General features: G+C 43.0%; 1 protein-coding gene across 1 annotated transcript in view; it reads right to left on the bottom strand.

The window, feature by feature from the left end:
- Window positions 1–22,682, bottom strand: part of RASAL1 (RAS protein activator like 1) — a 780,163-nt gene that overhangs the window by 199,918 nt on the left and 557,563 nt on the right. Inside the window, exons 9-10 of the mRNA XM_078667168.1 lie at window positions 18,129–18,246; window positions 16,621–16,774 (exon numbers count right to left, since the gene is read on the bottom strand). Coding sequence (XP_078523294.1) covers window positions 16,621–16,774; window positions 18,129–18,246 — 272 coding nt within the window. The remainder of the gene's footprint in view (window positions 1–16,620; window positions 16,775–18,128; window positions 18,247–22,682) is intronic.

Raw genomic sequence — 22,682 nt, 5'->3', positions numbered from 1 at the left:
AGGGAGCAAGGCAGCAAAGCGAACGTGCACGTATTTATTGCAGGTTTTAAACCTAACATGTTAAATGAAAGCCGAGCGCTGTAAGCGCAGGATGTGACAAGGCAGCAAAGCGAACGTGCACGTATTTATTGCAGCTTTTAAACCTAACATGTTAAATGAAAGCCGAGCGCTGTAAGCGCAGGATGTGACAAGGCAGCAAAGCGAACGTGCACGTATTTATTGCAGCTTTTAAACCTAACATGTTAAATGAAAGCCGAGCGCTGTAAGCGCAGGATGTGACAAGGCAGCAAAGCGAACGTGCACGTATTTATTGCAGCTTTTAAACCTAACATGTTAAATGAAAGCCAAGCGCTGTAAGCGCAGGATGTGACAAGGCAGCAAAGCGAACGTGCACGTATTTATTGCAGCTTTTAAACCTAACATGTTAAATGAAAGCCGAGCGCTGTAAGCGCAGGATGTGACAAGGCACCAAAGCGAACGTGCACGTATTTATTGCAGCTTTTAAACCTAACATGTTAAATAAAAGTCGAGCGTTGTAAGCGCATGATGTGAAAGCAACAAGCAAGCAAGTTTACAAATTTCTAAAGGCACTGCAAATAATAAAAAAAAAGCAATGTCCTGAGCAAATGGTGTACTGAAAGTACGGCCGGCCACCGGCCAGCCATGAATAATTAGGGGAGGAGAAGCCGCACAGCACACGCTGGGAGAAGCCCTTTGATGTGCTGTGCGGCCGTGAATGCCAGCGTGTTAGGGGAGGAGAAGCCGCAGAGCGCACGCTGGGCAATGCCCTTTGATGTGCTGTGCGGCCGTGAATGCGCGTGCTTGTTTGCTCACGTGATTCACGTGAACTTTAAGAAAACCGCACGAACGAAACCCTTGGTTTCACGATTATTTTGAGCACTTGAATTCTCGCTCCCTCAATGCGCTTGCGCGCATTGAAAGGTCACGAGACCTAACAAGCACTGGCGTTGCCAATAGGTCTCGCAGTAGGAAAGTTGGAGCTATTACAATTGCAAATAACAATGCCTTTTATTTTTGTTTTCATTTTAAAAACATAAAGGGCTTTGTCATTTACAAAACCAATAGCTCTGACTTTCCTACTGCGAGACCTATTGGCAACTCAGGTGTCCCTGAGTGATGATGTGGTGGTGTCCCTGAGTGATGTGGTGGTGTCCCTGATTGATGTGGTGGTGTCCCTGAGTGGTGTGGTGATGTCCCTGATTGGTGTGGTGGTGTTGCTGAGTGGTGTGATGGTGTCCCTGAGTGATGTGGTGGTGTCCCGTAATATTTAACACAGAAACTGTAGTAATGGCCCGGACTACATTGCAACATTATGCTTAACAGTATCTAAGGGGATATTTTTTAAGCGAACGAGCCTGTGGACAAATATGTCAAGTAATACCATCCTAAGGGTTTCAATCTATCCATATGAGGTGCTGTGTTACTTAAAAAAGTACACCAAATCAAGTAATGGGAATTTGGCTAACTTCAGTGGTGTGATCAGAATTTCACCCTGGCCTGATTTTATAGGAGCTGGAGTATGGCGAGAATGGAGTATGGTGAGAATGGAGTATGGTGAGAATGGAGTATGGTGAGAATGGAGTATGGCGCGGATGGTGAGAATGGAGTATAGTGAGAATGGAGTATGGCGAGAATGGAGTATGGTGAGAATGGAGTATGGTGAGAATGGCCCATGGTGTGTAATCCGGGGTGGGGAACAGCAGCAGTCTCGCAGGGGAGGTAGTTTGACTGTGGTCAGTCTTACACTGTCCCTAAAATCATCTGAATAATTTGTCTGAAGAGATAGCTTCCCTTGTATAGGCGTCCCGCAATGTATAGAAACAATCATGGCTCAGGAGACCTGCCGGTCTAGCTGTGCTGGAGAACATCGACGGTTCAAGAGCAGTGCACTATTCGTCTGTGCTGGATAACACGGAGGGCCTATCACACAATTCTATGTGAGAAGCAAGGGATCTTGACGTCAGCAGGTATTACAATCTAGCTGACCGAAAAGTAATTCGAAAAACAATTAACCAACATGGCTCCGTTAAAAAATAAAAAACTGTTTCAAAGCGGAAAAACATATGCATACATTACAAAAGCATGACGTGCAAGCGGACTTTCATAGCATACAAATTAAAACACATTGCTGCAGGTAACTGCCTGCAAACAAACTCCCATCTGTTGAATGAATGCGTAGGGCAAAAACATGTGCATCAGAGCACGAGCCGACGCAGGAAACAAAACAAAAAGAGAATTTCAGTCGCTGTTGCGCATTGATTATTTAATACGAAAGTCGAAAAAGATAAATGCACGGATTCGAAACCAGTGGTGCGCGCGCACCACAGAGGAGCGGGGGCGAGGGAGCAAGGCAGCAAAGCGAACGTGCACGTATTTATTGCAGGTTTTAAACTTAACATGTTAAATGAAAGCCGAGCGCTGTAAGCGCAGGATGTGACAAGGCAGCAAAGTGAACGTGCACGTATTTATTGCAGCTTTTAAACCTAACATGTTAAATGAAAGCCGAGCGCTGTAAGCGCAGGATGTGACAAGGCAGCAAAGCGAACGTGCACGTATTTATTGCAGCTTTTAAACCTAACATGTTTAAATGAAAGCCGAGCGCTGTAAGCGCAGGATGTGACAAGGCAGCAAAGCGAACGTGCACGTATTTATTGCAGCTTTTAAACCTAACATGTTAAATGAAAGTCGAGCGTTGTAAGCGCATGATGTGAAAGCAACAAGCAAGCAAGTTTACAAATTTCTAAAGGCACTGCAAATAATTTTAAAAAAAGCAATGTCCTGAGCAAATGGTGTACTGAAAGTACGGCCGGCCACCGGCCAGCCATGAATAATTAGGGGAGGAGAAGCCGCACAGCACACGCTGGGAGAAGCCCTTTGATGTGCTGTGCGGCCGTGAATGCCAGCGTGTTAGGGGAGGAGAAGCCGCAGAGCGCACGCTGGGCGAAGCCCTTTGATGTGCTGTGCGGCAGTGAATGCGCGTGCTTGTTTGCTCACGTGATTCACGTGAACTTTAAGAAAACTGCACGAACAAAACCCTTGCTTTCACGATTATTTTTAGCACTTGAATTCTCGCTCCCTCAATGCGCTTGCGCGCATTGAAAGGTCACGAGACCTAAAAATGACAAAACAGTAAAGTAATACTGATTCAAAATGTGCCACATTACAACTATAGTTTGCCTTTTCTTGACACCTAATTTAGTCAACTCTGCCACATAATTTGGTTTTACCATGCCCCATAATTCCAGTGGCTCTGAATATACATTTGACTGGTCAGCAAGAACTGAACCGGAAACTAAAGCTTTGCTCTTTTATCAAAGGCAGCGACAAGTTCAGACTTAAAAAGGTTTTGTGCTCTTTAGCAGCCATTGAGTTCTAGGAAACTGTTCTAGGTTTGAGATGGAACAGGCTGCCCTAGGACCCAAGAACCCTTCACCCGCAGAAGGCAGTAAAGGGATGACGTCAGCAGTGAAGGGGAGAGCTGTGCTTTAGAGTACAGGCTTCAGCCCTGTCCCTCTCGCCCCTGGAGAGTGGGTCCCGGCAGTTTCCATGGAAACAAACCCATTTTTAGGGTAAGATAAATACATAGGCATGATGGTAGGGAAGATGGAAAGATCGATGCTTACGTTATTAAAATGAAGAGGCAGGTTTTCAGGTCAAGATTCAAATTGGAGACCTATTCATAGCGCTTGAGGTGTGAAGAAGCAGAAGGGGTAGGGAGAGCAGAATGGGGTAAGGGAGGGGCGCGGGAAAGAGAGCACGGAGGGGGTAAGGGATGCCGGGATGGGAACGGGAGAGGGGAGGGCAGATAATGGCGACAGATAGAGACAGAAGTGAGAGTCTGGGGCAGAGATGGGAATAGGCGAATAGAAAGGGCAGAAAAGAGGCAGAGACAAGGGGGCAGCGATGTGGAGGCGAAGATGAGGCGGAGATGGGCCGGAGAGTAGATTATAGGAGAAGGACAAATACTGACAAAGTGAGGCTATAAGAGCTGGGAATATGGGGATGAAGGAAGAGCGGGGTGGGGGGGAGAAAACGTAGAATTGTGAGAAGAAATAATCAATGAAAGGTAGTAGAGTGGAGAGGCAGAGAGAGGGATGGAGGGGCAGAGAGTGGACCTGGGAAGAGTGGGGTGGAGGAGAAAAGAGTGAGACATATGGAGAGGCGCGGGAGTCGAAAGGGGACCAGGTGGGTGGTAAAAAATGAGTGAATGCTGGTCAAGAGGTCAGAGAAGGGGAAGATGAAAGGCTAGATGCGAGAGTAGGAAGAAGAGAGAAAGAAATACTGATGTGGGGGCAAAAATGGGCATGCAAAGAATGCGAGTGGAGGAAAGAGAAAGAGGGTAGCGAGAGAAAGGAACGGGGATAATAGGTGGGAGGACGGAGGAAAGAGGAAAAAGAGTGAGGGATCAGGGAATAGAGATGGGATGGGGTGGAAAAGTGTATGAGAGGAAATAATGTGAAAGAAGGGGGTAAATGGTGGACGAACAGAAATGGGATTTAAGAGGAAGAGTGCAGGAAAGAGCAAGAAAAAAGACGAAAAGAACAGTTAAAAGTAGAAAGTCGCAGGAGGCATAGGAATACCGAGGACAGAATTGCCATTCCTAGACGGCAGGGCCACTGGAATTATGCGTCAGGAGAGGGCCACATTATGTGGCAGGGTTGAGTAAATTATGCAGCAAGGAAAGCCAAATTATGCGGCACAACGCGTCACATTTTGTAATAGTATTACTTCTTCATGTCATCATTTTTTTTATTTTAACTTGTAACAATGTCTGGGCATTGGTTGCACCAAATTAGTACCAGTTTAACACCCATATATAGCAAAAAGCAACAGAAAGGGGACCAGTCCAGCTTTGCAAAGGGCGTTTCACTACGCAGCAACACATGTCGCCGCATTTTTAGTAACTTTGAAACCTTTAGAGCTAGAAACATTTTTTTGTGTGCTCAGATCTGCAGAATATGCCGCTGATGATGGACTATGTGGCAAATGCTGTTGATCTATAATCGTGCAAAAATCGCTGCGGCCACACAATTGCATATATCCAGTGGCCCTGCTAGAAGGTACTCCCACCTTGCACTATGCAGTTCCTGTTCAATGGGGGCAGACATATTGCTCGGATCCGCAGGCCTGATTCCGCACCTATTTCCACAGAGAAATTACTCCCACTCGTAGCAAGAGGGGGTGCGGTGTTCAGGCCCGAATCTGAGTCAGCCGGTAACTGGAGCTGGAGATTACTCGAGTGACCGATTACATCCGGTATCTCGATCCCAGCAGGGGGAACAGAAAGCGAGAAAGGGAAAGGGGTGCTAGGGGAGGCAGAGACAAGAAGGGAGAGTGAGAAGCAATAGGAGAGAGCGACAAGGAGGAAGAGGGGGAAGAAGAAAGTGAGAGAGCGAGGGTGAGGAATGGGAGTAGAAGATTGAAACGGGAAGGGATGATGGAAAGAGGATCTCATAACAAGAGGTACCGATGGAGAAGCGATAGATTTAAGAGTGAAGGAAAGAGCAGTAAGACGTTTGCAGCAGGCAGAGAAGATGTGGAGGACAGAAGTGGTGGAGAGTGGGGGGAGAGAACATAAAGTAAGAGGTAAAAGAGGAGAATGTCAGAAGAGGGAGGCAAGGAATAGAGGAGAGACAGAGAGACTAGGATAACGAAAGGACGAGAAGGAGGAAGAGAAGTAAAGGATGGCAGGATGTAGCCAAAGAACGAGAGGAGAGAAATGAAGAAAGGATGGGGGAAGGAAAGGAAGACAAAGAAGAGGGGGGGGGTTATATAGCAAGGACGAGAGAAGAAAAACTGAGAAAAATGGGGAGAGGGGTTATAAAAATGGATGACAAAGAGATGGGAGTTAGGGAGAAGAAAAGGGTAGTAAGAAACCGAGCAGTTGTTACATAAGGAAAGACAACATGGTGGTGATGAGATAAGGCAAGGAAGAGCAAATTAAGGAAAACATTAGTGGGAGAGGTGGGAAGAGTAAATGAAGGAGGAGGAAGAGGGAGAAAATAAGGGGAGATCAGTAAAGAAAGAGAGGAAGGAGCAGAAGAAGGGTTACCACTGTGGTGGGAAATAAAAGAATGATAAGGAGGGAAATAAAAGGGCGAGTTGGGGGGTATTTAAAGGAGGAGAAATAGGAAAGTAAGTAAAAGGGGAGAAAGGTGAGGAGATCAAGAGAAGCAAAACACAAGGAATGGAACATCGAAGAAAAGGAAGAGAGAATATTATAAAGGGAATGGAAGTGAGGGTAGGGGGTGGAATTATAAAAAACAAGGTGTAGGAGGATACAGAGAGGGAGAAGAAAGAATGAAAGGAAATATTGTAACCGGAGGATCAGATGAGATGTGAAGATATGGAAAGAGGTCACTAGTGGAAGAGATCGAAAGTAGAAGGAAAGGAAGAGGTGAGTAGAGGAAGAGTTGGAGATCAGAAGTGAGAGTGCGGTCAGGAGAAGACGAGGGAGGATAAGAAATGGAAGGAAGGGGGAAATCAAAATAAGAAGAGAGAGCACATCACGAAAGGAAGAGAGAGGCATGCTGGGAAAGGTAAGAAATGAGAAGACAAAAGAGGACATTGAGAATAGGAGACGGAAGAGCAAGAGACATACGTCAAATTAGTAAAGGAAGATACGTGATAAAGAAAGGAAAGGGGGAGATTAGAGAAGTGATAGCTCAGCATGGAGAGGATGAGAGCGTGTGATATGGTGAAGGGCGGAGGAGTCTGGGTTAAGGGAGGGCAGAGGAGGAACAGATGGAAGGGTATTTAGAGAAGGGGGGAGTATCAGCATTCAAAGACAGGGAAGAAAAATAGAAGAAGAAGAAATGAAGGTCAAGAGAAGAAAAGATCAGTTAGGAAGAATGTGAGATAGAAAGGAAAATGCTGGAAGGCACACGGATTGAGAGAACGCGAGGGATTTAGCGGGAGTTGATGGAGGTTATTTTATTTTTTATTTAATTTAAGTCTGGGTAATGTTAAGCAGTCACGAGAGGGCAGAGGCTTATAGAGAGACTTTGGCTGCAGCACGTCTCACAGAGCAGTGATTGAATGAGCGCTAGAGAGTGATCTTCGGTAATCAGAGCAGGTGCCTGATTGCAGGGATATGGGCAGGTGGCCGCAAGAGAAGGCATCACTCCCCCGGATTTACGTGGAGAGAGCATGAAGCGCTCTGTTAAAGGAAGCAGGGCACCCTGGTTCTCTCATTCCTCAATGGAGCGCTGTGTTTAAGGATGCATGGAACCCTGGTTCTCTCATTCTTCAATGAAGTGCTGTGTTTAAGGATGCATGGAACACTGGTTCTCTCATTCCTCAATGGAGCGCTGTGTTTAAGGATGCATGGAACCCTGGTTCTCTCATTCTTAAATAGAGCGCTGTGTTTAAGGATGCACAGAACCCTGGTTCTCTCATTCTTCAATGGAGCGCTGTGTTTAAGGATGCATGGAACCCTAGTTCTCTCATTCTTAAATAAAGCGCTGTGTTTAAAGATGCACAGAACCCTGGTTCTCCCATTCTTCAACAGAGCGCTGTTTTTAAGGATGCATAGAACCCTGGTTCTCTCTTCAACAGAGCGCTAAGTTTAAGGATGCACAGAACCCTGGTTCTCTCATTCTTCAATGGAGCGCTGTGTTTAAGGATGCATGGAACCCTGGTTCTCCCATTTCTCAATGGAGCACTGTGTTTAAGGATGCGTGGAACCCTGGTTCTCTCATTCCTCAATGGAGCGCTGTGTTTAAGGATGCATGGAACCCTGGTTCTCTCATTCTTAAATAGAGCGCTGTGTTTAAGGATGCACAGAACCCTGGTTCTCTCATTCCTCAATGGAGCGCTGTGTTTAAGGATGCATGGAACCCTGGTTCTCTCATTCTTAAATAGAGCGCTGGTTTTAAGGAAGCAGAGCACCCTGGTTCTCTCTTCAACAGAGCGCTAAGTTTAAGGATGCACAGAACCCTAGTTCTCTCATTCTTCAACAGAGCGCTGTGTTTAAGGATGCATGGAACCCTGGTTCTCTTATTCTTCAACAGAGCGATCTGTTTAAGGATTCACGAAACCCTGGTTCTCTCATTCTTCAATAGAGTGCTATGTTTAGGGATGCATGGAACCCTCATTCTCTAATTCTTCAATGGAGCACTGAGTTTAAGGATGCATGGGACCCTGGTTCTCTCATTCTTCAACAGAGCGATCTGTTTAAGGATGCACGGAACCCTGGTTCTCTCATTCTTCAACAGAGTGCTATGTTTAGGGATGTATGGAACCCTCATTCTCGAATTCTTCAATTGAGCGCTGGGTTTAAGGATGCATGGGACCCTGGTTCTCTCATTCTTCAACAGAGCACAGGGTTTAAGGATGCACAGAACCCTGGTTCTCTCATTCTTCAACAGAGCGCTCCGTTTAAGGATGCATGGGACCCTGGTTCTCTCATTCTTAAATAGAGTGCTGTGTTTAAGGATGCATGGCACCCTGGTTTTCTTATTCTTCAATGGAGCGCTGTGTTTAAGGATGCATGGCACCCTGGCACTCTCATTCTTCAATAGAGCGCTGTGTTTAAGGATGCAGAGAACCCTGGTTTTCTCATTCTTAAATGGAGCGCTGTGTTTAAGGATGCACAGAACCCTGGTTCTCTCATTCCTCAATGGAGCGCTGTGTTTAAGGATGCATGGAACCCTGGTTCTCTCATTCTTAAATAGAGCGCTGGTTTTAAGGAAGCAGAGCACCCTGGTTCTCTCTTCAACAGAGCGCTAAGTTTAAGGATGCACAGAACCCTAGTTCTCTCATTCTTCAACAGAGCGCTGTGTTTAAGGATGCATGGAACCCTGGTTCTCTTATTCTTCAACAGAGCGATCTGTTTAAGGATTCACGAAACCCTGGTTCTCTCATTCTTCAATAGAGTGCTATGTTTAGGGATGCATGGAACCCTCATTCTCTAATTCTTCAATGGAGCACTGAGTTTAAGGATGCATGGGACCCTGGTTCTCTCATTCTTCAACAGAGCGATCTGTTTAAGGATGCACGGAACCCTGGTTCTCTCATTCTTCAACAGAGTGCTATGTTTAGGGATGTATCGAACCCTCATTCTCGAATTCTTCAATTGAGCGCTGGGTTTAAGGATGCATGGGACCCTGGTTCTCTCATTCTTCAACAGAGCACAGGGTTTAAGGATGCACAGAACCCTGGTTCTCTCATTCTTCAACAGAGCGCTCCGTTTAAGGATGCATGGGACCCTGGTTCTCTCATTCTTAAATAGAGTGCTGTGTTTAAGGATGCATGGCACCCTGGTTTTCTTATTCTTCAATGGAGCGCTGTGTTTAAGGATGCATGGCACCCTGGCACTCTCATTCTTCAATAGAGCGCTGTGTTTAAGGATGCAGAGAACCCTGGTTTTCTCATTCTTAAATGGAGCGCTGTGTTTAAGGATGCATGGAACCCTGGTTCTCTCGATTCTTCAATGGAGCACTGTGTTTAAGGATGCATAGAACCCTGGTTCTCTCATTCTTAAATAAAGCGCTGTTTTTAAGGATGCACAGAACCCTGGTTCTCTCATTCTTCAACAGAGCGCTGTTTTTAAGGAAGCACGGCACCCTGGTTCTCTCTTCAACAGAGCGCTAAGTTTAAGGATGCACAGAACCCTAGTTTTCTCATTCTTCAACAGATCGATCTGTTTAAGGATGCACGGGTCCCTGGTTCTCTCATTCTTCAATAGAGTGCTATGTTTAGGGATGCATGGAACCCTCATTCTCAAATTTTTAAATGGAGCGCTGAGTTTAAGGATGCATGGGACCCTTATTCTCTCATTCTTCACCAGAGCGCTGTGTTTAAGGATGCACTGTCCCCTGGTTCTCTCATTCTTCAATGGAGCGCTCTGTTTAAGGATGCATGGGACCCTGGTTCTCTCATTCGTCAATGGAGTACTGTGTTTAAGGATGCACAGAGCCATGGGTCTCTCTTTGTTCAACAGAGCGCTGTTTTTAAGGAAGCACGGCACTCTGGTTCTCACATTCTTCAATGGAGCGCTCTGTTTACGGATGCATGGGACCGTGGTTCTCTCATTCTTCAACAGAGCACTGTGTTTAAGAATGCACAGAACCCTGAGTCTCTCATTCTTCAACAGAGCACTGTATTTAAGGATGCACGGAACACTCTGTTTAGGGTGCACAGAATCCTGGTTCTCTCATTCTTCAACGGGGTGCTGTGTTTAAGGATGCACAAAACCCTGATTCTCTCATTCTTCAATGGAGCGCTGTGTTTAAGGATGCACAAAACCCTGATTCTCTCATTCTTCAATGGAGAGCTGTGTTTAAGGATGCATGGAACCCTGATTCTCTCATTCTTCAATGGAGAGCTGTGTTTAAGGATGCATTGAACCCTGGTTCTCTCATTCTTCAATGTAGAGCTCTGTTTAAGGATGCATAGAACCCTTGTTCTCTCATTCGTCAACTGAGCACTCTGTTTAAGGATGCACAGAACCCTAGTTCTCTCATTCTTCAACAGAGTGATATGTTTAGGGGTGCATGGAAACCTGGTTCTCTCATTCTTCAACAGAGCGCTGTGTTTAAGGATGCATGGATCCCTGGGTCTCTCATTCTTCAATGGAGCAATCTGTTTAAGGATACACAGAACCCTGATTCTCTCATTCTTCAACACAGCGCTGTGTTTAAGGATGGACAGAACCCTGGTTCTCCCATTTCTTAACAGTGTGCTGTGTTTGAGGATGCACGGAGCCCTGATACTCTCATTCTTAAAGGATGCATGGGACCCTGGTTCTCTTCTTCTTCAATGGAGAGCTGTTTTTAAAGGTGCACAGCACCCTGGTTCTCCCATTCTTCTACAGAGTGCTTTGTTTAAGGGTGCACGTCACCCTGGTTCTCCCGTTCTTTAATGGATTGTATCTTAAAGGGTGCATGGCACCCTGGTTCTCCCATTCTCCAACCGAGTGCTGTGTTCAAGGGTGCATGGCACCCTGGTTCTCCCATTCTTCAATGGAGCGCTGTGACATAGTGCTGTGTTTAAGGGTGCACAGCACCCTGGTTCTCCCATTCTTCAGCGGAGCGCTCTGTTCAAGAGTGCACGGCACGCTGGTTCTCTATTCGTCAATGGAGCGCTCTGTTCAAGAGTGCACGGCACGCTGGTTCTCTATTCGTCAATGGAGCGCCCTGTTCAAGGGTGCACGGAACCCTGGTTCTCCCATTCTTCAACAGAGCGCTCTGTTCAAGGATGCACAGCATCCTGGTTCTCCCATTCTTCAATGGAGCGCTCAGTTCAAGGGTGCATTGCACCCTGGTTCTCTCATTCTTCAATGGAGTGCTCTGTTAACGCATGCATGGGTCCATGGTTCTCTCATTCCTCAATGGAGCGCTCTGTTTAAGGATGGATGGGACCCTGGTTCTCCCATTCTTCAAAGGAGCACAGTGTTCAAGGGTGCACGGTGCCCTGGTTCTCCAATTCTTCAATGGAGCACTCTGTTTAAGGGTGCATGACACCCTGTTTCTCCCATTCTTCAATGGAGTGCTGTGACAGAGTGCTGTGTTTAAGGATGCACGGCACCCTAGTTCTCCCATTCTTAAATGGAGCGCTCTGTTCAAGGGTGCACAGCACCCTGGTTCTCTCATTCTTCAATGGAGTGCTCTGTTTAAGGATGCATGGAACCCTGATTCTCTCATTCGGTGCAGAGAAGGAAAATCGACGTATAAATATCGAGGGACATAAATATCCCCGCAAAAATATCTTGTGGAAGAAATATCGACAACAAAAATATTGTGGACAAGAATATCGACTGACAGGTAAGTAATATCGATTTCAAAAACATCGACGTCTTAAATATCGTTTACGAAAATATAGTTGACAAAAATATCGAATTATTAATAAGGTTCTGTATTTTAGTGTTTTAATGAGAATTGTTTGTCATTTTATTTTATGTTTTAAAATGTTACTAGTTATTAATTTATTTTAAGTTTAATTTTGTGTTTTTAGTTCTGTAGCGGGTTGTGGGTTTACAGGGGAATAGGGTGGGAAGTAATTTAATTATATAAAATGTATTGAATAATTAATGTGTTAATTAATTAATTAATAATAGATTAATAGTTAGTTGTTAATTAATTTCAAGTAATAAATAAATTAATTATGTTAATTGTTTAATTAATTTTAGGTGTGTGTTGTGGTGTTTATATCTGTAAATGGTGTGAAGAGTGGTAAGTAATTAATTTTGTATTGATTAATTATTAAATATTTTTAAATTAATTTCCATTAATTAATTAGTAATTAGTAATTGTAAAATTAATTTTAGGTGTGTGCTGTGGTGATTATATCTGTAAATGGTGTGAAAGGTGGTAAGCAATTAATTTTTCATTGATTAATTAATAAATATTTATAAATTAATTTCGATTAATTAATTAGTAATTATTACTTTTAATTGTGTAATTATTTTAGTTGTATGTTGTAGATATAATACTGTTAATTATTGTTTAATTAATGAGTTTTTATTATCTTTGTTAATAATAATATATTTAAATGTATAAATTAATTATGGTAATATTGGAAATTAAATTTAATAAAAATGTTGATGGTTTTGTTTTATATTGTTGTGGGATCCAGCGCTTTCCCTACTGTTGCACTCACTGGAGTGGGAATAGTAATTTTGCGCCTCCGCTATCCAGCCCTTTCGCTAGTTTTGCACTCACTGGAGTGGGAATGCTAATTTTTACTCCTCCGCTATCCAGCGCTTTCCCTACTGTTGCACTCACTGGAGTGGGAATAGTGATTTTTACTCCTCCGCTATCCTGCGCTTTCCCTACTGTTGCACTTACTGGAGTGGGAATAGTAATTTTTACCCCTCTGCTATCCAACGCTCTCCCTACTGTTGCACTCATTGGAGTGGGAATAGCCATGTTTACCCCTACGCTATCCAGCGCTTTCCCTACTGTTGCATTCACTGTAATGAGAATAATAATTTTTACCCCTCCGCTGTCCAACGCTTTACCTAATGTTACACTCACTGGATTGGAATAGTAATAATTACCCTTACGCTATCCAGCGCTTTCTCTACTGTTGCACTCACTGGAGTGGGAATAGTAATTTTTACCCCTATGCTATCCAGCGCTTTCCCTCCTGCAGTACTCACTGGAGTGGGAATAGTAATTTTAACCCCTCCACTATCCAGCGCTTTCCCTACTGTTGCACTCACTGGAGATGGACTAGTAATTTTTACCCCTACGCTATCCAATGCTTTCCCTACTGTTGCACTCACTGGAGTGGGAAAAGTAATTTTTACCCCCTCGCTGTCAAACATTTTCACTACTGTTTTGTATATTTTTTTATTAAATGTATGTTGTATTCTTTTTTTATATTTAATGTGTTAATTAAATATAGAATATTTTATTTAATTTAAAATTATTTATATATGTGTATATTATAATTTTATATAATTTAAAATGTTTATAAATTAAATAAAGATAATAGTTAATAAAATGTATTTAAGTAAATATATGTATATGTAAACTTTTTTATGTTTATATTTATTAAATTACGTTTATTAGTTATAATTAGTTAAAATATATATTACATTTAATTAATTTTGTTAATATTAATATTATTTAATACATTTTATTTAAGTTATGTAATTTTTTAAGTCGATATTTTTTACTTCTATTTTTTTTACATCAATATTTTTGTGTGGATATTATTGTACTTACCTGTTTATGTATAGGAAGTTGATATTTTTGTTATCGATATTTTCATGTCGATATTTTTGTCATCTATATTTATACTATCAATATATTAACATGGAACCCTCTCATTCTTCTATGGAGCGCTCGGTTTAAGAATGCATGGAACCCTGGTTAAGCCATTCTTCAATGTAGTGCTCTCTTTGACGATGTCAGTGGCCTCTGGTTCTCTCCTGCTTTAATGGGAGTGCTTTCCTTTCCCATCCCAGGGATGCTTGTTCTCTCATTCTGCAAGAGAACACTCTTTTACATTGCCAAGGAACCTTCAACTCTCATTGTTCAAGGAAGCGCTATGTTTTATGATGTCAGAGCCTATGGTTCACTCTGTCACCACTCTGGAAACCGGGCACTCGCAATCATTTACAAGGTAGGGTTTTTTTTGTTGCAGTTTTATATAGCGCAAACTCGACCTGAAGGTATTGGTGCGCTTTACATGAGCGTTATGAAAGGATACATCCATTTTTTGGTAGGCATGGAGAAATTAAGTAATTTGCCCAGAATTACAGGATGTTGAGCTAACGTCGAGACTCAAACCTGGTATCCCAGTTCCAAAGTTGGCAGCTCTGACCGTTACACCATATCATTTTATGAACAGGAACTTGAGGTTTTGTTCATTTATATTATCTGCCAGATTATTATAAACAGGCAAGCACAATCTACAGTTATGGAGGGAACTTCGGATGTGGGTCCCTACTTGTGATGGGAGTTTCAGTGGTCAACAGTGTTCATGTTACACTGTCCTTGGCCACTACACATAACTTGTGAAGTAGCTTCATTGTCTGTCCTCATTGACTGCCTGGTGTTACACATGACTAAGACTAAGCTGCTAGCTTGAAAGCCAATGGAGAAGATCTTGTAGGATTAGTTTGCAAAGCTTTTCACCTATTGAACTTCGTTTTGTCTGTCAGGAGCATTACTGTTTCGCAACATTGCTGGTAGTTTACTTTAACGTTTGTGTGTGTGTGTGTTTTGTATGGGGGCAGATAAACAATCCCAAACCACATTTTTGTATCTTTTCTGCTGTTATGGGGTAGCATCCCTCCCTCAAATCCCCTTTTTACCCTTTTTTTCTCTTAGGGAGTAAGCAGTGTTTCTGGATTAGCATAATCAAGGTGGAAAGGACTTTGGTATATCATAAAGACACTAATCTGGTTACTTCGGAGGGAGATTGCAATTTTCTTTAGACAAACATGTTGATGCGTTCTCATCCAATTTTCCTCTCCCTCCTCTTAAAATAACCTTTCTTCCATGCACGTCGAATGGCAAATAAAATATCCCTGCCTCACTGTAGTTTCCACACGCTCCCACATATGTGGGTGGGTCTTTAAATGAGCTGCTTCTGAATCATGGCTAGTATTGGTCATTGGTCCTTCTGCCAATTCCAGGATTCCTACCCTTGGAAAAAAGATCTGCAGTGCAATAGTTGAGAATCTAGATTGCAATGATCCTGTGTTAAAGTGGGATTTAAAAGTGCACAAGTGTCGTTAGTAAATATTAATGTATCTCATCAGTCTCCACATATAACATATATATCGCAGTAAATTTTGTGCAACACTTAAGAAATGTCTCTGGGAGGTTCACATTAGAAAGGTCCATTATTCTTTTACTGTGATGGCAGTAGTGGCTACTATTTATCCATCCAACATGGTCACTGTGGACCACTTCTGGTTCTTTAACATCCATGCCAAAGTATGAAAAGTAGCCACTTAAAGTCTATTCCAACTTCACCTCACTGTCACTACAGTCAAGGAATCCTTAGACACGTCTTCCACTGATACCATTGACCTGCCACCATCATCACTCAAATGAGCTGTGGTTAATCAAATTCAACAAATTTGGTCTGGGAAACTCTCACCCAATATCCTGCTGAGCAAGTCATGCTTCTTATTCATTATTCAAGGTGGTGAAAGGGGCCTTTAGGGCTGACTGGCTTAGTTAAAATGTCGGAGTAAGTAAATGAGATGTTTCAGCGTAGATCTGCTATGACCATAGCTTCAGGTGAGGCACCGGTGGTCGATGGTAAACAAGTAGGATATAGATCTCTTGTGGCTGCAAAGCTGCATTTCTCTCCAACAGTATGTTGTTCCCCGTCTCTGGTCCCTTAGGAAGCAGGAAAATACAGGGTCGTTGGGAAATGACCTAATGATCCTCCTCAATGTTATCTTTGATCCAGAGTTACTGTTCTTTCTGGATCTGGGGTTGCTAGTACTTCAGAAACTGAGGTGATATGTAGAATAAGGGAACAACGGGGAGAGGATGCAGCCTTGCGGCTAGAGCAGTTGACCTCAAAGCTGGGGAACAGGGATCGAGTCTCGGCAACAACGCTCAACATCCTGTGATTCTGGGTAAATCACTTAATCTCCCCGTGCCTAACAAAAATGAATGTGTCCTCATGTAACGATACTGGTGCTCATGTAAAGTGCTCTGATACCCGATGTCTCGGGTCTAGTTCACGCTATATAAAACTCTATATAAAAAAAAGGCCATAGTCTCCCTTTTGACAACATTCTGACAGCAAGAGCTGATATAGCTCTTCAATGGAAACCCTTGTGCTTTAAGAGAATGAAGGCTAGTGCCAACTGATAATGAAACTAATGGAAGGTTGTTGGTTACTAAAATGTTTGTGACTCATAAAATCCCATTGTTTTTCTATCCACCCTGAATTCTGTCATTTTGACGCTACCCCCTGTGCACCTGGTCCTAAGCATCATTCTTCCTAGTTTTCCTTTGTAATTTACACTACGTGAAGAATCAACAATGTGCTTATCACAGTGACAGTCACATGTATGCCATCGCACATCTGTAAACAATTTAGAGTGGGTGTTACACTATGGTTTACCAACCTTTGTTACTGTAGAGCGAGAGTTAGCGGTGAGGGGGAGACTTCGCCTACCTGTTTTGGTCACTTCGCTCATGTTCAGATAGTCCAGAAATGGAACAGCTAGACCCTGGCCAAGGAAGATTTTCACCAGCTTCATGGCAATCTCTTGGCGGCTTTCCACAGAGCTGACCTCCTCCAGCATGGTCAGAGGTGTGATGTCTTCATCCTGGATATAGCAAGAGATAACAGAATAGAATAAGATACCATCCGGCAGAGGATTCAAAGGTTGTGCTCTCCAACACTGGGAGTTGGCGCCACTCTACTCCTCCTCCCAAAATTGAATTTCTCACACATTGAGAGAAGGAGACAAACATATCACTTTAAACCTGAATCTTTCTACCGCTGAGATAAGGGCGTGTCTCTATATTGCTAAACTCCCATGCTCCCTCTATTTCACCATAACAGTGGACAATTTCTTTCCCTCACAGATTCCCAACCTTGACACACGTCTTTTCCCACCTTGATAACTTGCTTTTGTTCCACTTTTGGAGATGTAGACTTGGCCCTTGCATATTTAGAGCTATCAATATACCACCACAACAAATGTAGGTCTGCTTCTCTCACATACATAAAGCTAGCTTTGTCCCACCTCAGCAGACATCGGTCTCTATTACTTGTACACTCACTCAAACCTAATTCTATTCTGTTCCTCGTAAAAATTGGTCTCCTCATACATTCTGATTGCCTTGGCTCTGGTTTGTCAGGACATATATCAGTTTCCATCCCTCATTCACTCAGAGCTGGTTTTGTCTCTCCTTGGAAGAAAGAGGTCTCATTCCTTCATACACTCAGAACTGCCTTTCTTCTGGCCCACAAGTGGTTGATCTCCATCCCTCATATACTCAAAGTTGGATCTATCCCAAATCAGGAGAGATTGCCCGTCATTCCTCATATACTTAAAATCAGCGCTGCCCCACCAATGGAATAATTCTCTCTACCCCTCATACATTCAGAATTGATCCCATCCAATCCCAGAACAGGTAATTATTCAGTCAATGTACATCTAGATGTGGCTGTGACCTACTGTGTGAGATGTTGTCCTACATCTCTCATATATTCTGATATAAGCTTCCCGGCTTGATTGATGTCACTGTCCATATGTTGTGCACTCAAAGAAAGTCATATCCTACTTTCACAGAGATCGGTGTCTTTCCCTTTCACTCAAACCCAGCTCCCTTCCACCATGGCAAGGCGTGCTGTACTTCCATCTTAGACTAAGCCCTGGCTCTGTTCCACATCATCCTTCAAGTGCTCAGAGACGGTTCTGTTACCTTTCCCAAGGGCTGTGCCAATGTTACCCAGAGACCTTTGTCCCAGCCATACGCATAGCTCATGTTGTCGTACAAATGTAAAGAGCTGGCTACATCACATTCACATAAGATATCATTCTCTTCCAAGGTGGTAGGAATCTGGATTTCTAACTCCTGCCTACAGGGTGAGGGAGGAACAGCAGCAGGGTGGTAGGAGTTGAACTAAACAAATATAGCAAATACTATACATGCTGTCACACCAGGACTCACCTCTGGTGGGTACAGAATAGACTCTACCAACAGTTCGATCAGCGGCTGATAATACATGGATGGCAGGATCCGGTCTTCAGCTAGACGAACCTTCAGCCTCAGGGCTCCCAGCTTTCCACTGGAACCGAAAGAAGATAGATTTGCATAAACATCATAATACAGGTTTTCACAGACAGACTCACAGTTATATACACATGATCATCATGGTGGTATCTACTGGCACAGATCCCACAGGAGTGCGCATTTCGTTGGTTATCAAAAATGTTTGTATAGGCAGTCACTGACTTATGGATAGGTGGTGAGCAAACAGGTTTAAATGGACATAGACCATACTGGTATGTATATATTTTTTTTTTTTTTTTAACAGTTTGTCTTAGGGTAACCACCTTTCCAGCCCTGAACTTTTCACCTACAAATCACTGATGTAATGTGGGTCTAATGAGTTGAATGGAAGCAAAACAAGACTACAACAGGCCATATCTAAACAGCAGTGAATGCGCCCTTCGACTTATGGCTGATATTCACTTGCTGACAGATCAAGGCAAGTGAGCCACCTTTGTCCTACTCGATCTGTAGCAGCAATCAACACTACAAACCACCACATTCTGCTGTCCCACCTTTTCCAATCAGGCATTTAGAGAGATGCCCTTGCTTCGTTTACTGATTACCTTAAGGACTGCTCGCAAGCAGACAACTACCCTCCCTAGGTCCACTCACTGATGCCATATCCAGAGACCAAGAGTGCTCCTTATTCAGCCCCACACTTTTCAATATTTATTTTTCTCCACCTGCCCTTCTCAGCCTCTCGTTCAGGTTCTCTTTCATGACATATGTGAATGACATGCATATTTCTCCTTCATCTCCGCATATCTTCCCCTTCCAGACATATCAACTATCAAAAGTGCCTCATAAGCGTTGTCTCCTGGATGAATCAGAATTCATTAAAATTCAATACCAACAAAACTGAAATCTTGATCATCGGTCAGCGTTCTTCTTTCTCCCACTTCAACTAGTTTATGGTTGATCTGGGTCTACCATCAATCTCTGTGCAAGAACTTTGGTTTCTGTTTCAGTCACAACCTCTTGCTAATATCTCAGATCAACAAAATATCTTCATTCCATTTTCTCTATTTGCCTTTCTTATGCAAGATCATTCCTTTTCTTTCTTTTATCTGTCACAAAGACACTTGTTCGAGCTGTCATACTATGAGACCGGACTACTGCAATTCTCTTAACTCAGTCTTCTGCCTATGACCTCAACCGGCTACTTCGCATTCAACATGCTGCTATTCAATTGATGTTTAACTTCCCCAAGGCTGCTTCCAACTCTTTGTTCTTGTACTTTCTTCTTTTGCTTCCCATTCCTGGATTCATTGCTTTTAAGTCTCTTTGTCTGCTTCCCTGAGCTATCCACAAACTTGGGCCCTGTTGCCTTCAGATCAAATCCTCACACTTTTCACCATCTTGTACTCTCAGCTCCGCTACACTGAGGCTTCTCGCTGTCCCTCATGCCCGTCTGCTCCCGGTACTGTTCCTTCATGGAGCTCTCTTTCTCACTCTCTCTCCTTCTCATCAACAACCTTCTTTCCTTTTGTAAAAGTATCAAGACTGCTTTTCCTAGATGTGTCTAATCCTTCCTGCAGTTGGTTCTTCCATTAATGATCTCAGTCCTGTAGTACCTTTTTGGGTGACAGTTCGTGCTTAATAAATTCCTCAGCATCATCATCTTCATACAACACTAGGAATGAAATAAGCTATCACACAAAGGGGTCTATTATAATGGCGGGCGGATTGCCACCGCTCGTATGCCACCGCCTGCATGCAGTTTACCCCCGCCTGATTATGTTGGTGGGGGTACCGTGGCGGACGGGAAGACCGTCCGCCGCCTTTTCGCCCGGTCGATGAGTCTACCGGGTGGGAAAGCTTTAAAATGGTGGCCATCCATATTACTATGCATGCGGGGATCAGCCTTTCCGTGGCGGAAGGCATGCGGATAATGCTGTTGGGGCCTGTTGCGGGCCCCTGGGATGTTGGGGGGGCACATGTAGGGGCCACAGCATTGTGGCGGGTGGTGCTGTGAGCACCACACGCCCCAATGATGTGGATGGGGATGCCACAGTGGCGGTGGCATCCTAATTGCCGGTGCGGCTTAAGTCCGCCGCCACCCTAATAGGCCCCAAAGTTCGAGCACTGGAAAGAGTGTCCATATTGGCCTTGTGGAGAGACGGTCTCACTAGTTTGTATAGACACATTTAATAAGCTTTGTATAAACACAAGCATAATAAAAACGTGTATGAAAACACATTTTCTATCTCTGAGCAGACCCACAAGTCATGCAGCTACCTATATACAAAGTAATTACCATACAATATATGGCCTAACACACACATCAAGCCCACGTGCCCAAATTAAGACATCTTGAACCTATATGTAAATATGTAAAGACACAACATGGAAGCCTGCATTGACAAACACTTCATGCAGGGCATGGACAAATGTGAATGTAAGAAGATATACGTTTATTGATTTGATATTCATTGATAGCATACAGGGATGAAATAATAGGTATTTAATACAAGTATATATATATATATATATATATATATATATATATATATATATATATATATATATATATATATATATATATATATATATATATATATATATATATATATATATATATGTATAGACCACACGATTTTTGGCGTGCTCAGGCCGCTTCAACAGCGGGCTCCCGGCGGGTGTCGCCGCCCCCTCAAAATTCCACACACTCCTGGTACAGCGAGTACGTATTTACCGGAAAAGACCAGAACCGGGGCCCAAATATTGTTCAAAGTGCTGTATTTATTGGCACACTGATAAACAAAACCCTACGCGTTTCGAAGCCTTAAGCCTCTTGCTCACGGGTACAGTCGTTAAAGCGGCCATTCTATTTAAAGTGATAGACTTCTTTACATTTAGTGCACGTGATTACACGGACATAGAAAAGTTACTATGTTGCAACTATAATCCATACTTTCTTAGCAATGTTGCTACTTGGAGAACAAAAAATATATTTTCTCAGTTACCGCTGTAGGAAAAATAAATAAAGTTGACAGCATTCATTTCATAATAACAGCTAGTGCTGAACAATATGTAGTATATCGCCCCAGTGGGCTAATAGATAATTCATTCATCAATAACATAAATTGACAGTTTACACTTTCCGTGGTATAATTTTTCAACCTCTATTTGTGGTTAAAGTACAAATATAATCAGCTGTTTCAGCAAATGTTCGTTTTTTAGGTGTTGAGACCAAGTGGGCTATTTCAGTACAACTGTAGATTGTATCTCCATCTGAAAATGAAAGATAATGTGCACTATATTTTACTATGTCAGTGAAGTTGCAGTGGATATAAAAACATTAAAATACCTACAGAATGGATATTTCTAAAGAAATAGGCAGATATTTAACAAATACACTAAGTTTGTAAATGGACTGAAAGTTCTTCTCCCATATTGTGCCCTCCGGGCTGTGTTGTGTTGTATCTGATGATGTTTGTTTATGTTTATGTCGGTTTATATAGCGCCAAGTCACCGACAGGTCTCAGGGCGCTTTTGACCGCAATGACATCACAGCTCGGGCAGCAACAGGAGGCGAGCTAGGTCTATACTGAGCTCAACGCTGTTCTAAATAGAGTTGTCTTCAGGGCTTTCCTAAAGCAAAGCAGATTTCCTTCCTTGCGAAGAGCTTCCGGCAGCTCATTCCACATTTTGATGTAACGTGATTCCAGTTTGCGAAGTTCCAATAGCCTATTTCCACCCCGTTCTTTCTGTTCCACACAGTCAATCACAAAAAATTTCAAGAGATTGGGGTTCTGTTGGTGCTCAGCTAAAAAATGTCTGGCTACCGGGTACTGTGGATTTGCATTTTTAATGGCCCTCAGATGTTCCAATGCCCTCAACTTGGCTTTTTTGGTGGTCATGCCAATATAAAATTTGTCACAAGGACATTGCAGTGCATACACTGCATATTCAGTATTGCAACCTACCCTTTTACTGATTTTGTGGTCGGCTTGGTCTTTACACAATTTTATGCTTTTACATTTGTGGCTGTTTCTACATGCCTTGCATTTGGTACAGGGAAAAAATCCCGTGATATTACCCGATTTACATGGTTCTTTTATTAAGGCATTGCTGAGCGAATCTTTAAGCGATTTGGCTTTTCTAAAGGTGATAGATGGATTTTCATTTAGTGCCTCTTTGAGGTCATCATCCAAACGGAGAATACTCCAATGTTTGTTTAGACTCTTCCTCAATTGCCATGATTGGTTGTCAAAGCTTGTGATGAATCTGATTTGCTCAGAATTCTCACGGATTTTGGGCACTAAAAGATCTTTTCTTTGCATTTGCTCAACTTTGACCTCGGCTTGATTAATCACAGATTTACTGTAGCCTCTTTCACCAAATCTACGGCACATAATGCTCTTTTCCTGCTCAAAGCCCGCTTGTGTAATGCAATTCCGCTTCGCTCGAATGAGCTCCCCTAGCGGTATGCTTCGTATCAAATTC

Source organism: Lissotriton helveticus, chromosome 11 (genome assembly GCF_964261635.1).
Source record: "Lissotriton helveticus chromosome 11, aLisHel1.1, whole genome shotgun sequence".
In the NCBI taxonomy this organism is placed as follows: domain Eukaryota; kingdom Metazoa; phylum Chordata; class Amphibia; order Caudata; family Salamandridae; genus Lissotriton; species Lissotriton helveticus.
This window is presented reverse-complemented; position numbering and strand designations above follow the sequence as displayed.